The following is an 18,605-nucleotide window of genomic DNA, read 5'->3' on the forward strand; positions in this document are numbered from 1 at the left end:
AGCGCATGGCATTTTAGTTGCTGCAACAAATACCTCACACTTTTAACGAGAACTATTTTTTTTTTCTCCTGTGAACGCCCCGATTCTAGAAGCTGAGATTCTATAAAAGCATCAAACGTATCAAAACCTGAGGCCGCTTGCGAAACTGCTTTTGCGTGTCGCTACGTGGCTGCCACAACGGCACCTCCCCAGCCCCGCAGCCGGGGCTCCCCGCCCCGCCCTGCGGCCGCACCGGCGCAGCCCGGCGGGCCCCGCACGCCCCGCGAGCGCGACGGTTCCGCGGCAGCAGCTCCACCGGGCTCCGGCCGGGCCGCTGACCCGCAGCTGCCGGGCGCTCCCCTCAGCGAACCGGGAGCGAAGGAGGGGGAGGAATGTTTCCCGGCCGGGGCAACGCCGCCGGGGCGCAAAGGGACGGGGGCACCCCCGCTACCGGTAGCAGGATGGAGAGGGAGGCTCAGCGCGGGGTAACGGCGGGCGGGAGCTGAGGTACCGGGGGAGCTGAGGTGCTGAGGTACCGGGGGAGCTGAGGTGCTGAGGTACCCGGGGCAGCTGAGGTGCTGAGGTACCCGGGGCAGCTGAGGTGCTGAGGTACCCGGGGCAGCTGAGGTGCTGAGGTACCCGGGGCAGCTGAGGTGCTGAGGTACCCGGGGCAGCTGAGGTGCTGAGGTACCCGGGGCAGCTGAGGTGCTGAGGTACCCGGGGGAAGCTGAGGTACCCGGGGGAAGCTGAGGTACCCGGGGGAAGCTGAGGAGCTGAGGTACCCGGAGAAGCTGAGGTACCCGGAGAAGCTGAGGAGCTGAGATACCGGGGAAGCTGAGGTACCCGGGGGAAGCTGAGGAGCTGAGGTACAGAGCTGCCGCCGTTCCCGCCTCCCCCTCAGCGCTGCCGCAGCTTCCTCGGGGGCGGGGCTTTACGGCCGCGTGGGCGGGGCGTGCTGCCCTCCGCGCGCCGGTTCCGGTCTCGCGGCGGGCGCGGGCGTTCGAGGGCCTCAGCGAGCCGCGGTGCCCGGGAGCATCATGGCTGCGGCCGCGTGGATGCCTACGGTGAGCCGGGAGGGACACGCCGCGGCCCCGCGCCGCGCTGGGCGGGGGGGGGGAGGCGGCCGGGCCGCGCGTGTGACCTTGTCCGGGGCGGTGTCCCCGCAGGCGGCGTCCCCCCAGGCGCCCGCCCGCAAGGTCGCGGTGCCGCCGGGCCCCGGCAGCGCTCCCCGGGGGCGCAGGGCCGACGGCCGAATGGCGGCCCCGCCGTTAGTCTAACGGGCGCGGGTGCCCGGGGGAGGCCGGGCGGCGGCCTGGCGGGGAGGTCGCGCCGCGGAGGTCACGGCGGCGGCCCGGGCCCGGCCCTCGGGTGCTGCTGGCAGCGCCGCCGGCCGCGGGTGGCGGCTCGGAACGTCGCTGCTGACAAGGGCGAGCGCTGTCAGGCGCTGCGGAGCGCCCGGGGAAGCCGCGGGGAGCGGGCGGCGCCGCCGCTGCCGGCCCGGTCCGCGTCCTCCGGGCTCCACCGGCGCTGCCTCGACCGAGTGAAATTCGTATCGCACGTTTGCATAGCAGCCTGCGGAGGCCATTGAGGAAGCCCCGCTTCACGCACCTTGCCAAAACGTGGAAGAGCTGCCAAGGGTGAATCGCCGCACATGACGTTAGGGCCGGAATGGATCAGTTTTGAGCTGGAGTATCAATAAGTGTAACGTGGAGGCCCGCGATCTCTGGCAAAAGAGATTGTTCCGTTTTGAGGCTCTGTTGCGCTGCCCCTGTACATCTCACCTCGGGTTACAAGTGAAAACAAATTCTGGCTTAAATTACTTCTCCCGCAGCATTGATTGCAACGTGCATGAGAATTGTGTTGTTTCTGTTAGTCCCTTTTGCCATACAGCGATGTTTAAGCATACGTGTCAGTAAGGATAGGAGATAACAGATACAAGTTGGCCAGGAGAGGAACACCGACTGTCAAATACATTCCTACGCAGCCTGATCACTGCAGACAGACTGCATAGGTGAGTATGGTAGCAGTAAAGTAGTCTGTTTACACTTAGAAGCCCTCTGATTGTCAAGTCAGGCATGAAAAATCCTGGAGAGGAGGGTAAGATTGGCAGGCTGTGATTTTTCTGCAGTTATCGATACTGATCCGATTGGGGATTTGTCTGTGGCGCTCAGCTAGACGAGAGCTCAAGCCAAGATATCGTCCCAGTTTTGAAGCTTAGTGCCGGTTTGGAATATTCATGTGTTGGAAAGTGTAATTCTTTGACTATGCTGCATAGACTTGTTGCTGTAGTGAATTTTGTCTTTAACTTGCATTTCAATTATGGTTTTTAAAAACCGTCAGGCACGCAGAAGGCAACGGGACAAAACCTACAGATGTAAAAGGTGGAAGAATAAAATTCACCACGGTCTGAGTGGAAGAAGTGACACTAATGCAAAGTAGTTTTGGAAGCATTACCTCAAATGCATAAAGATACTGTCCACCCCACCGTTAGTGAAGGTGTTTGATTTTTCACTTTGCTTTCCACGGATCTTAATCCTTAGTTTAGTTGGAGTTAGCGCAATCTTATTTCAAATGCGTAGTGCGTAGGGGCTGTGGTTATTGTGCAGGACCTGTCCCTCGTGCCCCCGCAGAGCACGGCTGTCCCGGCGTTACCTTGTGCTAAGAATACCCGCCGAGCTGTCAGTGCACGGAACGGCAGCGAGCAGCTTGGCACGGCATTCGGTGCTCTTGTTTCACTTGGGTTTTTATGCTAGTTCCAGGCAGCAAATTAAAAGCAGTGTGGTTTTCGAATGCAGGTTGGCTGTGATATTGCTAACTTTAAAAAATCCCACTTGTGTAGTAAAATAGCATCTTTTTCTTTCATATTCTTGCAGGTTTCTCGATTGCTAGGTGCTTTCAAAAACCAAAAACAGGTGACCAGAAGTTTTAGTAGTGCTGTGAGTATAATAGTACCATTTTTTCTTTTAAGAAGTTTCTCAAGAAAGGGGTTCAGAAATTTACTTCTGTAAGATTGCTGTTGTTATTTTTACATTCTCAAAAAATAAGGGCTAAATAAATGAACATCTATGCTCTTAATGCCATGCTGTATTTCTGTTGGTTAATTACTGTCTTTGGCAAACGCATATTCAAGTGTAAGCCATAAAAAAAAAGGCTTTAGCAAAAGATAGAAGTGGCGTGAAAACTTTTCACAAAATACAGACACAAGCCAGTTGTCTGAAGCTCATCTGGAAATGGGCAGATATAGGGCAAAGTGGAAAGATTGTTGAGAAGCTTCTCATTTTCTTTATTTTGCAGGCTTTCCCCCAAGCACTAGATCTACTTTACTGCTGCTTTTAGCATACCTTGCATCTGAAGTTCTGCCTTTTCAAGGCCCTCTTTAAAGGATTTTAGACACCGACTGTGTATTTCCTTGTAGATATTTTACCTTCTTTATGTGCCTGTGTTTAAAGTGTCCATAGAACATTTTTTTTCAGCGAAGGCGGCCTTGAAAACTGCGCAGGCAGAAGCAGAGCTCAGCGCCACTGCACGCACCCTTAGGCGGGACTTAATGCTGAAGAGGAACTGTGGCTTTTAATTATAAGTTTTGTAGAACAGCGGGTAGAACAGCTAGAAAAGAAACTGAAGGGTTGCTCGTATCCTATAGAGTATAAAATTATTTAGAAGGTGAGGCACCGCTGGTTCTGTCGATACCATGTCAGTGTTTCAGAACTCAGGAGGAGTCCTGCTGCGCTGCGAAACACCAACGCCACGCAGCAAAACACTCATCTGGTGTTCTTGTATCTGAAGCGCTGCTTCTTTTGTTGTGCATAGTGAATTTCTTTGGCTCAAATTAGTTAAAAAATATCGGTCAGTAGATGTTGCAATTCTGAATATTTTGTGTGGAGAAGGATGGAAGCGTATCTCGTGAGTTGATTCTAACTGGGGTTTTGCAAAAAAATGCTGTATCTGAGCTGCCTTTTTTGTAGGTAACGATGAGCCCGTACAAAACTCTTGGGAATTTTTAAATAAAACAAAAAGAGCTGGGGAATGTATGATTAGAATAGCGTTTATAATTTATTCTTTTTAATCAAAGCAGAGAACTTTTTTCCCCTGTTATTCAGTGAGCCTGAGCTGTGCAATTTATTTGACCTGTCTGATGATGATAAAAGAAATGAGACAGAGAAAATTATGGGAGGAAAATTACTTGGTATTGTTAAAAATGGGTCTGAGATGTTTAGGAAGTCGCTTGAGAAGTTTAGGTATGCGTGAGTTGGGTTTTTTTAAGGTGAATTTAGCTTTCTGTAAATTTAGTCTTTTCTAGCATGTGTCAGTATCATGCAGCATGTTGATAATATTGGAGACATATGGGTAGCAGAGCCATAACTAGGCAATAGTACCTCCTCTCCAAATTTCAAGCAGAAAGCATGCTGAGATCCTGCATTTCATGGAGCACTGAGCAGGAACTCGCCTCTCAGGTTAAACCTTGGTGTTTTGAAACGGGAATAGAGAGCAGGCAGATTTTGAAACAATTCTCTCAACATGTTTGCACGCTCCCTTGGAAAGCAAGCTAGTCGTTCTCGCTTCGTCCAGTCCTGCTGTTCTTCATAGCGAATATTTGCTAGTTGAAGCTTTCTTTTATTTTCTAGTAGTTACTTGGCTCCTACAACACATGAAAATGTTTTCTACATAGAAAATGAGCATTCATTTGTTGTACTACTGATATTTCTTCACCTAGGTACAAACAGTAACTTTAATCCCAGGAGACGGCATAGGACCTGAAATTTCTGCTGCTGTCATGAAGATCTTTGATGCTGCCAAAGTAAGTCAGATTTGTCTTGCCTTGTAAGTTGAGCTTCAACAACTATTAACTAGGTGTATTGAAATGTTTTCTCTTTAACTTCCAAAAGATCGGGTCATGTTTAAGCTATTAAAACTTCCTGACAATAGAAAGAGTCTGAGGCTTCAGCTAATAAAAAATCGGACTGCCAAATCAAGGCAAGGCTTGGAAGTGTTTGCTGGCAGAGGAATAGAGCGTTGAGAGAGAATGCTGTGTTTAAGTTTTGGAAATATGAACTCGATATATCATGTGAAATCATCTTGTTGACGTAACAATCCTGAGCACCTGATAGAGGATGTTCTTTCATTCATTGTGACTTCCAGTGCAGATGAAAGTGTTTGTGAAAGGACAGGGTTATTCTTAGAAATCGGACTGCCGCACGGCCAAATACATTCACTTAAGTGATATGAGAACTACGTACATCCAAGGAGTGTTTTACTACCTGAGGAACTTCACCAGAATTTGTCGAGTTTCCTTGAAAGGAACTAGAGCTTTTCAGGAGAGATTCCAGTTAAACTCTTCCACATAAGTAACAGCACCGAGGCATATTCCCTTTCTGTTACGACTATCTGACTTAGATTTGGAAAACGTGGAGTTCTCTTATAATAGTTTGGGTTGTTTCTGGGGTGTCAAGTAGTAGGTGTGGAGGACTAAGACCTAAGTTTGTGTGTGAGTGCATGTTTGCAACACTCCATCAGACTTGTTTGTTTTAAAGGGGATTCTCCAGCATGTTGTACTCAGATTGGTTCTAGTTCTTCTGTAAGCCCTTGGATCTTTCCCTTTATGGTCCTAAGTGAATGCAAATCCAGAAAGCACTGTGGAACATTTGCAGATTTTTCAGACAGATAACAGATATATGTCTACGTTATGTACTGTCTTCCAGGCAGTACGGATGATCAGTTAATTCAGTTTTCAAGTCTTGTCTCTTGTGTACAAGGGACTCAACAGCTCTAAGAGTTTGAAAGAAATAGCATGTATATTGCAACTCTATGTATTTGATGTGTATTTCTGTGAATATGATGCCTAGGAAGGCATTACGGTGTTCAAGTTTATGATATGCTGCTCATTCCATTTAATTTTCACTAGCTTAATTAAATTTAAAAAAAAAAAACCTGTTCATTTTTGAGTTTGAACATTTCATGCTCACTCTGACTCACCAGAGAAAAATTGCTTAAGATGTCGTGGACAAAATTTCTTATGCACCTTTTTCGTGAAAGGGAAGTTAAAACTTGAAACAAAAGTAATGATATTTCAGTTAATGTAGAGTAAATGTGTTTAGGCTCCTATTCAGTGGGAAGAGAGGAATGTTACAGCTATCAAAGGACCAGGAGGGAAGTGGATGATACCTCCAGATGCCAAAGAATCCATGGATAAAAACAAAATGGGATTAAAAGGTACTTCAGGGGTTAATACAAAGATATGCAATACTGTTGTTTTTATCGTGAGTCTGATTTAAAGCCAAAGTCATTTACCTGTAGCACAACAAAATGGCTCATTATAGGGGACAGCCTGTTCTGCAATCTTGGAACAGTCCTTCATTTCAAAGCCATAACTTCCATAAATCTTCCAAGAAATATGTTAATTGCAGGTATTATTATGTACCAGCCTTTGGACTCCATGCAGAACGCATTTCTAATGCAGCTGATATTCAATAGTATGTGGTAACTATATTCTTAATGAATAGTAACTTCTTAAGTTGTTTTCAGTGAAAACCTTTTGTAAAAACTGCTACTCCATGTAAAGGATGCAATTTGGCCTTTAAGCAGTTGATTAACATCACTGGGTAGTGCTCTTCGTAGCACAGAGAATTTCCGTGGCATTTCAGCATAAGGGTGAAATAGAACTTGGACATAAGAGTACTTTACCTAGAGTTTCAACTCTAAAATTCACGGAGGGTTTTATATTTTCATTCATTCTTGTATATTTGTTTTCTCTCGTTTTTTTCTTCAGGGCCTTTAAAGACGCCAATTGCTGCAGGGCACCCATCAATGAACCTGCTTTTGCGTAAAACCTTTGACCTTTATGCAAACGTGCGTCCCTGTGTCTCAATTGAGGGGTACAAAACCCCGTATACAGATGTGAACATTGTCACCATTCGAGAGAACACAGAAGGCGAATACAGTGGAATTGAGCACGTGGTACGTTGCTGGAAGTTGTGTGCTCCTGGGCGGTTGCTGTGTTTCACGAACAGGAACTTTCCCTCTCTCGGTGGCCTAGTACTAAGAGGCTGGGTGGTGTTTTTTGAGTTTGCTGCCCATAAAAAAGATATTTTATTGCGAAATGCCTTGTCCAGACTGCCTCACTGAGAATTCTACTGCTTTGTTCCAAACATTCATACTAGCCACCTGAAAAATGAGCTTACGCTTTTACTATTGACACAACTGCTGCCTTTCAGATTGTGGACGGTGTTGTGCAAAGCATCAAGCTGATCACAGAAGCAGCCAGCAAGCGGATTGCAGAGTTTGCTTTTGAGTACGCCAGAAATAATCAGAGAAGCCACGTTACTGCTGTGCACAAGGCAAATATTATGTATGTTGACATTCCTTTTTGAGAAGAACAACCAATGATAATATGCATTCAATTATAAATAACTTCAAAAATGTTCCTCAAGTGTATACCTTCTGTTGACGCTAGTGGGAGTAAGTAAAATGGGCAGTAAGTAAAGGCCTCCTAAGGAAAATGGACAATACCGCCCTAGTATTGATGGGGCTGTAATAATTACGTACTAATGTTTTTATTAGCAAGTTTACAGTAATCCTGTGACTTCCCTTGCGAAGCTCTTATTTTTAAAATAGCCTTAAACTGGGAAAATGAATTTTAAAACTGAGGATGAAGGTGGCTAGTGTCTTTTACTGCTTCCGAGCGCCTCTGTAGTGAACCGAGTTCTACCACGTGTGGTATTATAGCCGCCACCTTTACAAACTCAGTAGGCCTTTATGAATACGAGTCATTCTGAGAACTGATGTATGCCTGTTAAACTACTGATGCAAAAATATTTTAGGAGGAAATTTAAAAGGCATAAGTTCTCTGACTGTAACATTTAAACTATTATTTATATTTAACAGAAGGGATAATTAGTCACAAATTAAGTTTTTGCACTCTAATATTCTTATTTACTCCTCTGTTGCATGCAGTTTTCTTTATCCTTCAGTATTGCTTACTTTTAATAACTGCAATATTCTCGTGCTTATTTAATTGCAGGAGAATGTCTGATGGGCTTTTCTTGAGAAAATGCAGGGAGGCAGCAGAAAACTGTAAAGATATTAAATTTAATGAAATGTATCTGGATACTGTGTGTCTGAATGTGAGTATTTACATGCTTTAATTGTGGTTATTTTTTAGTTTAAATTCCTAACCTTAATGAAAGTATATTTCTTTCTAGATGGTTCAGGATCCATCACAATTCGATGTGCTTGTTATGCCAAACTTGTACGGTGACATCCTCAGGTATGGAGATTTTCATTTAAGCTATCCCAACGTGTAAAATACTGTTACTTTCCAGACACGTATCCAGGTGATTTTCTAGCCAGATGGGTGATGATTTTATGCATCCAGAGTTTAAGACTTGATAAATCAGACTCTAAATGGAATGAAAAGATGGTATTGTTACACATCAATTATTAATGTATCATTGGGAGAACATGCTTCTTATTTAAGAAAAAAATGTTTCTGTTTATAGAGGCTATGAATATTGTTCAAGTGGGGCAGAAGAGAAATTTCTCCAAATGTGTGAAGAGTTTAATGGCTTAAATTGTAATAAAGAACACTTGGTTAGATATTGGGGAAAAACTTTCTAATCTTAAGCACTAAAATAGATTGTGTGCGATGACTGTGAGACCATGATATTTAGAGCACCTGGCCATACATGTACATAATTCTGCATCGTCACTGAAGAATGAAATGTGTGGCCTCTTAATATCCTACCAGATCGTTTTACATATTGTATTTTTCCTTGTCTTCAAATAAAATGAAATTAATTAATTAAAATTAAATTGAGTAACATTAATACTAGAGGTACTTGATATCTTGAAGGCAAAATCCAACAGCGCACATTTTCCACTCTGTAAAATGTTTAGGTTGAGTGTAAGTTCAATTAGATACTATGTGTAAAATTAAGTATCTTAATCTGAACTTTTAAGTGTATAACAAAACATTGTTTCTCCTTGCACCTCTAAGGAGAGATTGAGACAATACCCTGCATTAGAATTTGTTTAAAAGTTCCACAGCGATTTACATCTTAGAATGCACCTCCTGTTTTTGTACAGGTGATAAAGGTAAAGGTAACTTACGTATGAGAAGAAATGCTTGTTGAGGTTCTCTTGAAGTTGTACTCTCTGATAAAGCTGGCTGTCACCTCTAGGAAAAACTGGACTCCAACTAATGCTTCTTGCTTTAAGAACTGGTAGAGGAGTCCGTATGGCCCGTCATCAGTATTTCAACTCACCGTACCTCGTTCACTATCGCCAATTTTAAAGTTCTCATAGAAATTCCATAAAGAATTCCATAGTTGTAAAGATTTTCACTGACTTTGGGTCTGTTCTTGAAGAAGGGCGCTGTTGTCACTGGGGAAGGTCTCGCCCACGGTGCTTTTTTAAAGCGTGAACATAGTGCCAAACAGGTTTCTCGGCCTGAATCGGTACAGGAGGAAATCTCTTCCCTTGAAGCATTAAATACCTGAAGTGACAAATGTAGACCTTTTTTTCCCCAGACTCTGTACAACTAAAGCTAATTGGTTTCTTTTAGCTTAAACTTTAAAATATCGTTCTGCTTGTTAGTCCTCGATTAGCTAAGTTGTATGCAATAAAACAGTCTGCTAAAATATCAGTTTTAAGAGCCTTGTTGATCAGTATGTTCAGCGTTGAGGGTACAGTATGATAACGGCACGGTTGGTTTGTCCTTCCCCATGTTAGTTTTGGAGCAAACCAAATGCAAATTGCTTAGATCTGATCGTCTGGAAATGTCAGGCTTCGGACTTAGGGGCTGGTCAGTATAGAGAGGGGGAAAGCTGGGCTGGTGTCACCTGGAACGTGTTCCTTAACCTACATACAATTAACTTGAAAACTACTAGTAATTTGTCTACCTGAGCAAAATTCTTCCATGTTTTTTAGAAGGACTTTACTGACAAAAAGTAGTTCTGCAGCCTCCTCAGAGGCATTAAGACTTCTGGGTAGTTACAGGGAACAGGACGTTACCATTTTTGCTCGGTTTTGAGACTTCTGCAGGTATTCTGTGCTCTGAATACCTTCTGTTGTGCCTGTGCCTTAATCAGTTTTATTCTAGTATTTGGAATTTCCTTTTAATTTTATTCCATTCTCTCCTGCTAGTAGTTATACAAATTTTCACATGTTCCAATGGAGTACGAGCAGCTAACAGCATCTCTTCTTCCTCAATTTTATTCTCAGATTGTGTGGGTATATAAAATAAGTTATAGTTGCAATAAAATGAGAAATGGAAACATTTTAATACCTTGCAGAGGTGCAACTGTATGTGGAAAAACTTGTGGGTTTTTCTGGTTTTGTTGTTGGTTTTTTTCAGTGATTTGTGTGCTGGACTGATTGGGGGGCTTGGAGTAACACCGAGTGGAAATATTGGTGCTAATGGAGTTGCGATTTTTGAATCGGTAAGTCTTCTTATGCAAGGTAGAGTAGTAATAACTACTTTATCTCAACTTAAGAATATGAAACTTTTCCATGACATGCGACATGGCTGTCATTTAACTACGTTCTCCATAAGACTATTTTTTACTGTGAAGATGCTGAAACTTTACCCAGAGAGAGTAGTTGATGTATTGCGCATAGTCTTTTGCATGTCCTTTTACTGACACTTTGTTTTCTCCCTTTTTCATAAGATAAATACGCTCTGTGAGACAGAACTTGAGGGGCACAATTGGGAGATATTAGGTGACCTAGTTCCCCCTTTCTGATACGTTTGAACAGAATTGTTCTGATCTTTTCTATCTCCTTTCCACTATATCACAGTGACTTAAGTCCTATTTTAACATGCTTGTGCATGAGGACTACGTTTCGGGTTGCTTGTATACGCTTGAATTGCCTCGGACATTTTAATCAGCACATTGACATCATAACAAGTAAGTTCACTTGCATTTCTAGGTTCACGGAACAGCACCAGACATTGCAGGAAAAGACATGGCAAATCCAACTGCCCTTCTTCTGAGCGCTGTAATGATGCTGCGTCACATGGGACTGCACAAACACGCCACAAAAATTGAGACAGCTTGCTTTGATACAATTAAAGACGGAAAGGTAATATGACGGTGTGCAAATAAATGCAGTGAATTAAAATCATACTCTGTCACAGCAAAAATGAACATCAGAAGAGTGGATGACCTGCTGTGCTGGCCTGACGCATAGGCGGTGCCACTCTCCTTCTCTGACAGTAATGATACGATCTGTGGTGGTATTAAATCTGCCCAGCTCAGTAATGAGGACAGGCTGTAGCATTCCTTGTGTCTCAGTAATGCTCATCTTATATTTCCACAGCTTTGTTAACTCTAAAAGCGAGAACTGGATGTCTTTTTCATGAAGGGGATTAGAGGTTTAAGTAGCTAGTGGTATTTCACTTGTGCAGTTTATAATGCCTATGAAGCATATATATTTAAATCTGGATCCTGAAGTGAAGGACACTCATTTGCCTTTCACAGGCTTAATCATCCAACTGTAGTACTTCTGCTCCTATTTGCTCAGGTCAATAATTTTCTTTTTTCCTTCTAACTGCTTTCACTCATTTTTGGACTACAAAATAACAGTTTTTATCTAGTATTTACATTTTCCCTGAGATTTCCCTTTGGCAATAAGTGTCTTGAGACTCCCATGGGATATCTGGGGGGAGGGGGGGAGCGTGACAGGGACTTATGCTCCGAAACCTGACATGAATTTGTGCTCTGAATGTTATTGGTTCACTCATCTACTTTGACATCCACCTTTTCAAAACATAGCTGGAAAGCTCCCAAAGATTGCAGTTAAAGAGAATGAGCAAAAAGCCATGCTGGTTCAATTATCCTGGGCAGGAGCATAAGAAGCTGCTTTGTAATTAAAAGCAACAAGTGCTTGATCAAAAAGCTGTCATCATTTCATAAGTGGTCTGTTTGCAGCTATCTTACTGTGTGTAGGAGCCAGTTAAAAAAAATCTAAACTTACAAGTGAATAAAGAGGTGCTCCTGTAAAGTTCCCATTTACTGCTCTGGAAATGAAATCCTCCATCTGCAGGTCAGTAATTTTATGGAAGATAACCCAGTGCAAGTTTTGTGACATGGCTACTTGTTTACTAGTTACTTACAATGTTATGATTACGTGCTCACAATAGAGAGAATCTTTTTAAAGTGAAGAAGCATAATGCAGTTAAAATGACAAGATCCTAAAATAGTAACCTTTATTGCCTCTCCTGCTTGCTATTTCCCCCTCTCCCCCAGCCATTTAATCAAGGTCTGTGTGTGTGTCCTGTAAGGGGAAAACTAATGATTTTCAATTACCTCCGAGACTGCTTGAAGTTGGACAAGCAATGTTGCCCACCCTTGTTTTTTATCTTACTATCTTCATGCTGCCAGACAGATGTTGTACTTGGTGAAAAAGTTTAACTCTGCATTTTTCCATCTCTTAACTAAACTAAGCAAACTTAAAAAACTGTTAACATGCAGCATTAAGAGCCATGTGTGTTTCTTCTGTGTGGGTTTCCTTTAAAAAGAAGCAAAACCCCAAAACCATACTGAATGACTCTCAATTAGTTGCCTGTGTGCTGAGCCTTCATATACAAGTTTTACTTCCAAAGGACAAACTTCTTATCGAAAACACAGGACTTGGGAGAGCTTTGGCCAAACGCACTTTCTTCCTGTAGCTAAAATAAAATCATGTTGGGATCTGATAACATAATGCTTGATGTTCATACTCTAGTTTTCTCCACCTGCGTCAGTCCACGCAGTCCTTACTGATGAAGGCTACTTGGGATACGGAAGATCTCAAATGTGGTCTTTTCCTTCTCACCCCTGTTTAATATCCATGCACAACATATCAGAACAGCATATAGAACTGTTCAGAGAAAGACTAGCTCCATCAAACGTTTTAGTAATGTTATTTTTTTCTTTCTTTCTTTCTTTCAGGTCTTGACAAAAGACTTGGGAGGTAGCGCCAAGTGTTCGGAATTCACAGAGGAGATCTGCCGCAGAGTCCGGGACACAGACTAAACTTTTCTCGTCCTCCTTGTCATAACTCCAAAGGACGCATCATGCAGAGTACATTATGTATAATCTCATGTCCAAAAGCATATAGTTTGTCTCTTAAGAGGGCAAACTTTTTAGTTAAGGCCCCTCCATTAATAAATTTAGTCCAAATGGCTACAAAAGATGCTTGTGCCTGCTTTCAGTGGACTTTTCTAAGTGCTTTGTCTTATTTATTTTTTTTGTATCATCTGGTGAACGTTTTTATGTAAGTGAAGTCTCTTATTGCCACTGTAATTGTCTACTATTTTCCATTTCAACTAGAGGTTTTTACTTTCCACAAAGAAAAATTATGCAAATAAACCAGTAACAGAATTAGTGAAATGTAAAAGCACCTTAATGGTTAGAAGCTACTTTATTGATCTTACTGAAATTCAAAAGATAGGTTTTAAGCCTAACAATAGCACAAGATGACCTTCATCAACAGAAACGGGTATAAAATAACTTAAAATAGCAATTTCATGTTAAAAGCAATCAAAAAGCCACTGTAGATACTCTGGTGATTCATGAAATATAGCCTTGCCCTCCAAGGGCACAAATAAGGAAATACAAAATTATAGATATTTAATCTATTTGTGTATTATAAAAAAAGCCCACAACCGTTAACCAGCAAGGGCTGAGAATTAAAGTTGAAGTAAAAATTATTTTTCAAATCTATCTACCAAAATAACTCTTACAAGTTTCCCTCTCTGAAATACACTTTACGACAGAGTTCTAATGAGAGTAAATTATACAAAATTACTTCTGCCATATATTGTGAGGGGAAAGTATTAACTTTGCAAATTTATACTAAATATCTCATTACTTCTGCTAGAATGCTTTTTGTGTTGTACTTTTATGCAAAGGCTGTTCAGTGTGTCCTACTGTATTGACTGGTCATTTTCTTCTAGAAACTCTGAATGTAAGGGACTAGTCCTAAATGGATTAAGGCAAATTGAAGGTTTGGCTCTGGTGCCTATATTCCAGAAATGCATTTCATCCCTATTCAAGGGGATCGGAGACTATTTTTTCCCTGCTTACTAAGCTTAATGGGTGTAAAAGTGACTCTCTTTGCCCTCCCTTCTTCATCACCTACAGATCATCATACGAGACATTCTGATCCGTATGTCTTAAGGTATGCTGCCACCTGATGAGAAAATGTATATTTTAAAACTCGTGACTATAGCACAGGATTGTCCCTACTGCCAGAACCAGGCTTCTTAAAGCCAAATTCTATTAATAGATATTACACCACTTAGTTACTTTCTATTCAGAGTGGTCGTTTCAGAAGTAAAATCAGTTTAGAGTAAGTTCTGGCGTCACTGTATGAAGTAAGCATCCCAGGGTTTTTTGTAGTCTAAGAGCCTGTTGGAGGAGGGACAATGAGCTTTATTCCTCCTGCACGCTGCTTGTGGTGAATACGGCAACGTTTCTTTCTGTGTTTTACAAGCTGCTGCTTCCTTTTTTCCTTTAGATTAATATTGTTAAAGAACTTCTGAATTACCATCAACGCACAAAATGGGGAAAAATAAACTTTTCCAAGTCCTATTGCTTGTTTTGTGTTTATAATTCTAGGCTGCTATCTTGTCGTATGTGTTCAGCTGAGTGTTGGCACTTGCAACAAATTTTAAGTGCAGAAGATGTGTGAGACTGGTAATGGAACTCTCCTGGAAACAGCACCCTATTCTGCACGACGTTTTTGATCACAAACAGTGACTGAAGCCTGCTTGTGTTTGCCATTGTAACACTGCCAGAGGTCGCTTACTAACAGCAAACCCTTCAGACAACTTTGTCAAGTACATCCTTCATTTAATATGACTTTTTTCTATGGGGAAGAAGAAATGCAGCTTGCATTGGTCAGAATTAGTAAAATGTGAATATTGAAACATGCAGATACATGTTGACGAACATTGCTTCTAAACTCGCTTAGAAAAAAAAAGTGCTTGAAACAATTTTAAAGAAGTTTTATAATAGCACTTTAATGTGAGAGCTCCTATATTTCACAGAACCGTAGAATCATTTTGCTTGGGAAAGACCTTTAAGATCGAGTCCAACCATTAACCCAACACTGCCAAGGTGACTCCACCACTGCCCTGGGCAGCCTGTTCCAAGGCCCAACAGCCCTTTCCAGGAAGAAATTTTTCCTAATATCCAATCTAAACCTCCCCTGGTGCAACTTTTTAATTTGCTACCTTATGTCTTCCAGTCCTAGGGAGCTATTCCTCCAGCTTCTTTATTATTCGTTTTTAGGATAAATAGCAATGCTTATTTCAACATGGATTTAAGAAATTATGAGTGGCTGTTTTCACAAAAGTCTTAATTCTAGCCAGTGTAAAAATGGAAGATGAGTGTCTAGGTTCTGAAATTTTCTGTTAGTGAACAAAAATAAACTCTGGGATGGGAAAAACCAGCCCTTCTGATTTTTTTTTTTTTAATAATTACCACGGGAGGGTATAACATTTTCACTAAGCAGTACTGCTAACTACTGATCTACCAAATTATATCATGAGCTACAGGCAACATCCTGTAGAACATGGAAAAGAGGAAGATCACTATAAAAAACGTTAGTGTTTCAGTCTAGAGGAACTAGTTAGTTATACATGCTTTATACAACACAAGAAGATGTTTTTAACCTTAATCATTTGGGGCATAAGTAAAAGCAACATTAGAGAGTGGACATACTGTGTAGATGCTTCTGTAAGAAGAGGACAAAACCAGCAGGTGAGAAGCAGGAACAACTAAACTGACAGCAGCTTTCTAGTGGTTCAGTTCAATGGACTACACAACATAAGCGGAAATCTTCATTAATGCTTTCGGTTAGGAAATACTTTCTTTAGCCCATACATTGATCTTCATGCTTGGCTGAAAGACTTCTTATTCTTCATAGAAGGAGTCTATTTCTTTTCTGTATTTCTCAAGCACGGTGAGCCGTTTTAACTTCATTGTCGGACCTTAAAAGAGGGAGTTAGTCACAACAGCAGAAACAGGAACGAGAATTCCTACTCTGAGCTTTAGTTCCTAAGATTTTCTATGGAAGCGCCTGTTTGGTAGAACATGTCCCACTAATTGTAGATACCTGCTGAAAGTGCGAAGCAAGTGTAGTATGTAAGGTTGCCTCCACAGGAGCATGAGAACTTCAAAGGGTACTGCAGATAAGAGGGTGATGACTCACTATTGCTACTATTTTCATTAAAAATAGTTTAAAGGATGATGTTTTTCAAAGCTTTTAAACATCTCTCAGTTTATTCAAAGAGCCTGGTAATGTGCTGGGGGCTCTGTTGTCAGGTTTTCACTGTCTTACTACTTTTTTTTTTTTTAAAAAACAAATTTTCAGTATTATTACTAGAAGTTATTAATACTGTAATGCACAAGAAATTAACCAGAATTGATTGTTTGATTGATCACAGCAATCTGAAATGTAAGTATAGAGCTGTACTTGTAAATGAGCATAGACTGATGCACATGTACACAGCAAAACCTCCAATTTTTGTATTCTATAACACATGCTGCATAATGGTTTTTTCCTTTCCCTCTAGTGCCTGTACCCAGAATTTGGCATACAAAACTGTATTTGAATATTCTTAGATCAACAGCCTCTTTACTGTGCATATACCTCAACGTAAATCAGTAAATCTTACCTAGTTCTCCCCCAGAAATGGAAAAATCTCTTGGCAGGACTATCCATTTTTTAATACAGTGAACTCTGTTGGTAGCGTTCCTGTTGACTCTGTTGATTCCCTCCTGAATGGCCTGGTAGATTGCCTGGTCTTTTGTGGCTACAATCTCAGATACTTTAGTGGCTTTGCTGCCAGTCTTCTGGCAGAAGTCTCTAGCTTGCTCAGTGAGAACGTCAGTGGGATCAGACGTATCTGGGTCCAGCACGCTCTGAAATACCAAATTAAGTGAATCATTAAATGCTCAGTCTTGCAAGGTACTAAACGTTTCTCTGATCAGGTCCTCCCTGACAAGTAAGGATGAAGGAAGCTCAGCATCAACACCCAAACATTCTGTAAGCCTTAAAAAGCAGGAATACCTACAGACGATAGTGTTTTTCTTTCCACTTTGCTACCAAATACAAATATTTCTGGCTTATATGCAGATGACATGAACAGACTTAAAACCTGTCCATGAATTAGGCAATAAAGTCTATCCATAGACCCTGAATTTCTACTATATTTTCCAAATTACTTCATTATAGGAGAGCATTTAGCTCATCATTGGATTGAATTACTGTGGTGTAATGTAAACAGCTTGAGATAGAAGCATTCTTTGAAATTAGACTTCTTAAATTAGTATTTCTATTGTACCTGTAGATAGGGAGTATCATTGGTAAACAAGAGAAAAGCTGAAGGCTCGTTCACTATGTACGTACGCAGAACAAAGTGCAAATGTTTTAGAAGAAAGTGATGTCTCAATTGAAGCATATACTACAGCAAAGCTATTAATTATTTTGTTCTACAGTCATCCTTCTTGTGTTATATGAAAAGAAAAATTTGTAGAGAAATATTTCTGTTGAAAAGTCTATTTCTGTTGAAAAGTTTTTTCTAGGAACTGGTTTTGCCCGTAACAGAAACATTTGCTGGTTTCGCTCGTCTGTAAGAACAAAAGCTATTAGTGTGCTCAGTTACACAGACTTCTCATTCTTTCAACATTTCTTAGTTAAAATTTTGCATTTAAATAAAAAATGTCTTTTATGCATAGGAGAAACAGCAGTAAACACGTAGATGTTTAGCAGATCATCTAACCAGAAGAAGTTTAGACCACGAGGATTTGGTCTGTAGCTGCTATACATTTTTGTTTTCACTAACATCCTCCTAACTAACTTTGAGTCTTTTTACAAACAGTTCAAAATTCTGCTTGTTTTGTTAGGTGCAGGTGTATAATTTCACTGAAATCAGTATCAAAACTGGTGTACCTTTAGGGTCAGCAACATTGACAAAAACTTCTTTTTATCTCCAATCACCATAGCATTACTAACAATTGGGAGTTCTTTTTTAACAGCATCTTCAATTGGAATCGGAGGCACATTTTCACCTCCAGCTGTAATAATCAAATCTAGGCAAAAAAGAAAGGCTATTAGTTGAATTCAAATAAATTCTGAAGATCAGGTTAATGTCTGGAACAACCCACTTTTCTTATTCTGACGTAAAGAATCAGAGAGAGATTTTTCAAAGATAAAGTTTTCAAAGAGAACAAAGCCTATTAATTAATTTTCTTTAAAAAAAAGCTAGTATTTTTCAAATATGTGCTCAAGTTTTCAATTCTCTCTCAGTACAACATATTTGCTCCAGGTAATTTTCACATAAGCCAGTAACAGGTTAGGTATTTATTCTCCAGGCACTGTCGCATAACCTGGAATTTTTCTGTGAGCAATCATCTCTTCCAAATCAGCACAGGATTCACGCTCCATTTTACTGTTGCTATCTCACCAAGAAGCAAGTTCATTCTTAAACTTACGATTAAAACTAATTCTTAAAGCCACCAAGAGGGGTCAGACAAAAACGAGCTGGAAAAGCTCCATAAAAGCAACATGGCAAGAAGGGAGAGAGGAGAGCGAGGAGGGAGAAGACAAGATCTCAAGAGGAGGTTTGCAGGGGAAGA

The 18,605-nt window shown here is 41.3% G+C and overlaps 3 protein-coding genes across 10 annotated transcripts in view; 1 reads left to right on the forward strand and 2 right to left on the reverse strand.

Annotated features, from left to right (window-relative positions):
- The window catches only part of CIB2 (calcium and integrin binding family member 2), a 51,358-nt gene extending 49,617 nt beyond the window's left edge, over window positions 1-1,741 (reverse strand). For both annotated transcript variants that reach the window (XM_065642101.1, XM_065642100.1), the window contains exon 1: window positions 1,588-1,741. Coding sequence is in view for 1 of the 2 variants with exons in the window: in XM_065642100.1 (XP_065498172.1) it covers window positions 1,588-1,632 (45 nt within the window). In the remaining variant the exon portion in view is untranslated. The remainder of the gene's footprint in view (window positions 1-1,587) is intronic.
- Window positions 906-14,552, forward strand: IDH3A (isocitrate dehydrogenase (NAD(+)) 3 catalytic subunit alpha). 5 transcript variants are annotated; one of them, XM_065642094.1, is made up of 12 exons: window positions 906-1,043; window positions 2,853-2,915; window positions 4,694-4,777; window positions 6,075-6,189; window positions 6,746-6,933; window positions 7,191-7,324; window positions 7,997-8,099; window positions 8,178-8,242; window positions 10,331-10,415; window positions 10,906-11,058; window positions 11,925-12,021; window positions 12,909-12,995. In XM_065642094.1, exons 1-11 carry the CDS (start codon window positions 1,017-1,019, stop codon window positions 11,976-11,978), a joined length of 1,071 nt encoding a protein of 356 aa, XP_065498166.1. In that variant the 5' UTR covers window positions 906-1,016; the 3' UTR covers window positions 11,979-12,021; window positions 12,909-12,995. The 5 variants fall into 5 exon arrangements, with proteins under 5 accessions (XP_065498166.1, XP_065498165.1, XP_065498168.1 ...); XM_065642093.1 differs by lacking the exon at window positions 11,925-12,021 and having other exon boundaries at window positions 907-1,043; window positions 12,909-14,552; XM_065642096.1 differs by lacking the exon at window positions 12,909-12,995 and having other exon boundaries at window positions 907-1,043; window positions 11,907-12,015.
- The window catches only part of ACSBG1 (acyl-CoA synthetase bubblegum family member 1), a 36,097-nt gene continuing 30,857 nt past the window's right edge, over window positions 13,366-18,605 (reverse strand). For all 3 annotated transcript variants that reach the window (XM_065642091.1, XM_065642090.1, XM_065642092.1), the window contains exons 12-14: window positions 17,920-18,059; window positions 16,643-16,889; window positions 13,366-15,955 (exon numbers count right to left, since the gene is read on the reverse strand). In XM_065642091.1, coding sequence (XP_065498163.1) covers window positions 15,879-15,955; window positions 16,643-16,889; window positions 17,920-18,059 — 464 coding nt within the window. In that variant the 3' untranslated portion in view covers window positions 13,366-15,878. The remainder of the gene's footprint in view (window positions 15,956-16,642; window positions 16,890-17,919; window positions 18,060-18,605) is intronic.

The sequence above is a fragment of the Caloenas nicobarica genome, chromosome 10, assembly GCF_036013445.1.
Source record: "Caloenas nicobarica isolate bCalNic1 chromosome 10, bCalNic1.hap1, whole genome shotgun sequence".
Lineage (NCBI taxonomy): Eukaryota > Metazoa > Chordata > Aves > Columbiformes > Columbidae > Caloenas > Caloenas nicobarica.

Coding starts and splice junctions, on each gene's coding strand:
- IDH3A (XM_065642093.1), top strand. CDS start 1,017: ATGGCTGCGGCCGCGTGGATGCCTACG. Junction 2,916..4,693: donor CCAGAAGTTTTAGTAGTGCT/GTGAGTATAATA, acceptor TTCTTCACCTAG/GTACAAACAGTAACTTTAAT. Junction 8,100..8,177: donor TGGATACTGTGTGTCTGAAT/GTGAGTATTTAC, acceptor ATTTCTTTCTAG/ATGGTTCAGGATCCATCACA.